General features: G+C 48.8%; 1 protein-coding gene across 1 annotated transcript; it reads right to left on the bottom strand.

Moving 5' to 3' along the window:
• Window positions 1-1243: 1243 nt before the first annotated feature.
• LOC123449322 (histone H3.2) lies at window positions 1244-1881 on the bottom strand. Its single transcript, XM_045126508.1, has one exon. The coding sequence runs from the start codon at window positions 1806-1808 to the stop codon at window positions 1398-1400; it is 411 nt and encodes a 136-aa protein (XP_044982443.1). The 5' UTR covers window positions 1809-1881; the 3' UTR covers window positions 1244-1397.
• Between the last annotated feature and the right edge of the window lie 490 nt (window positions 1882-2371).

The raw sequence follows: 2371 nt of genomic DNA on the forward strand, positions 1-2371 counted from the left end.
TTCAGATGTTTCTCAGCAACCTGACGCAAACGAGTAGTTGAAAGTGTGTTGTGAAGGACCCATCACTAGGTTCTTCATCATCCATTCTTGAGGCTCTGCGAAAAAGAAGAAGAAAGAACCAAAACAAGAAATGTTATCAGACCTGTTAACAAATATGCAACGGCAGTAGTAGAACCTCAGGATAAACACAAACAATCTCTGCATTGATCACTACTAGATGAAGCACACAACTTGCTAACATATAAAAACCCATCTAAGCACTGACACACCAGTCTGTCCGCGTCGCCCAGAATTTGACCAGGTCGTCCAGCATCACCTAGCTGAGTCTGATCTTTCAGACGACCAGCATAAGCGAGCTCATCGAAATTTCAGTGCAGTTCATGACCATTCCCGCCTCATCGCCTCTCCATAGCAGTTGCATTGGCATTCTTCAAAAGATGAAAGCTGCAATGGCATTTTTGAAATTGGCGACAATTGTAGTGGCATCTTTTTTAACCCCAAACCAGAACAAAATAAAAAAGAATGGAAACAAGAAAGTTTTAGTAAGTGCTATTATGATCCTCATGTCCTGGTTTATGCAACATAATTGATTGTTGTGCTCATAAATACATGTAACGCTTCTGCCAAGATCTGTATGCAGGCAACAAAATTTCTGCAACAGGTAGCCTCAGAGACTCGCGTAACTCTGAATCTGGAACAGACCAGCTACACTGCTTTTGATAAACCTCTTCAGACAACACATTAAAATACATGGATCTGATAGCACCACAGGGGAAAACAGTGTTTCAGTGGCATGATAGAGCATCACGATAAAACAAGTATGCTGAAATATCTGTCTGTCCATATGAGCAAGCCTCTCGCATATTGATGCACAGATGAGAGCTGTTTCAGAATTGATTGGTAGCTGCACAAGAAACTACGTAGCAGATTGACATTTTTACTTATTATAACTGAATCCACAGAAAGTAATGGCCTGTTTAAAGAAAAAACGCATACGGGATTACTAATTACTGAAAAGAGAACATGAGATCTGCATTTTCAACACCTAGATGTGCTCCCAGATCGCAGCCTAAATTTCCAAGAAACTCGCAGTCACCGAGACAAACATGAAACTGCAGCACGCAGATGAGCTCCCAGCTCGCGGGAATCAAATGGGAGCCATAATTACAGTGAACCCACATAATCGGACCATCAAGCACAACATATACTGGTAGGGAAAGAAAATTTAGAACAGCGAGACAGATTTAGCATAAAAGATGCGTGACTCCATTTATCAAACCAGAGATTTGAACATTCGATGGCATCCACACGACATACAAGGAGGGCAAACAACTACAGAGTCATAAGCAGCTACTAGCAACCAAGCGCATCGGACAGGGACAGGGTGCATGCGCATCCTAGGCGCGCTCCCCGCGGATGCGGCGTGCGAGCTGGATGTCCTTGGGCATGATGGTGACGCGCTTGGCGTGGATGGCGCAGAGGTTGGTGTCCTCGAAGAGCCCGACGAGGTATGCCTCGGCGGCCTCCTGCAGGGCGGAGACGGCGGAGGACTGGAAGCGGAGGTCGGTCTTGAAGTCCTGGGCGATCTCCCGGACGAGGCGCTGGAAGGGGAGCTTGCGGATGAGCAGCTCCGTGCTCTTCTGGTACTTGCGGATCTCGCGGAGGGCGACGGTCCCCGGGCGGAAGCGGTGGGGCTTCTTCACGCCGCCGGTGGCCGGGGCGGACTTGCGCGCCGCCTTGGTCGCCAGCTGCTTCCTCGGCGCCTTGCCGCCGGTGGACTTGCGGGCCGTCTGCTTCGTGCGGGCCATCGGGGCTGGGGTGGTCGCCGGCGAGGGGAGGTGCGCTGCTGGTGCTGCTTGGAGATTGGGATTGAGATTTCTTGCGGTGGTGGATCCGTGGAGGGATGGAGGGGCGTTAAATAGGATCAGACGATGCTTTGCGCGCGATGATTTTGGGGTTTGGGTTTCGCCGGGCGGGCGGCGGAGGGGTGGCACGGGCGCCGTTGGATCGATTGCAGATGGAGGGTGGGGATTCGAGTTTACGGCCGTCACGCGGATCGCCATCCGTGTGCCTCATGAGCGATGCTGATGTGGTAAGCGGGCGACGTGAACATTTTACGACCTGAAAAAAAGGTGGACGACTTGAAAATAGACGGGCAGCTGGACATTTTACGAAGCATTTCGGACTTGTGCTATGAATTTCTGAATAGCTGCTCGTCATTTCAAACAAAAAACAAGTTAAAGCTTCATTCCGGATCGATTTGTTACAAAGATGATAAAAACTAGAAGGGTTAGACGCTTTGTTGCGACGTTGAATTTGTTCGAATTTTCAAAAAAAAAAATGTTCTACTTTAAATTATACTAGGAATCAT

This window comes from Hordeum vulgare, chromosome 4H (assembly GCF_904849725.1).
Source record: "Hordeum vulgare subsp. vulgare chromosome 4H, MorexV3_pseudomolecules_assembly, whole genome shotgun sequence".
Lineage (NCBI taxonomy): Eukaryota > Viridiplantae > Streptophyta > Magnoliopsida > Poales > Poaceae > Hordeum > Hordeum vulgare.

Excerpts from the sequence above, each read along its gene's own strand:
- LOC123449322 (XM_045126508.1), bottom strand. The coding sequence starts at position 1,808 with ATGGCCCGCACGAAGCAGACGGCCCGCAAGTCCACCGGCGGCAAGGCG.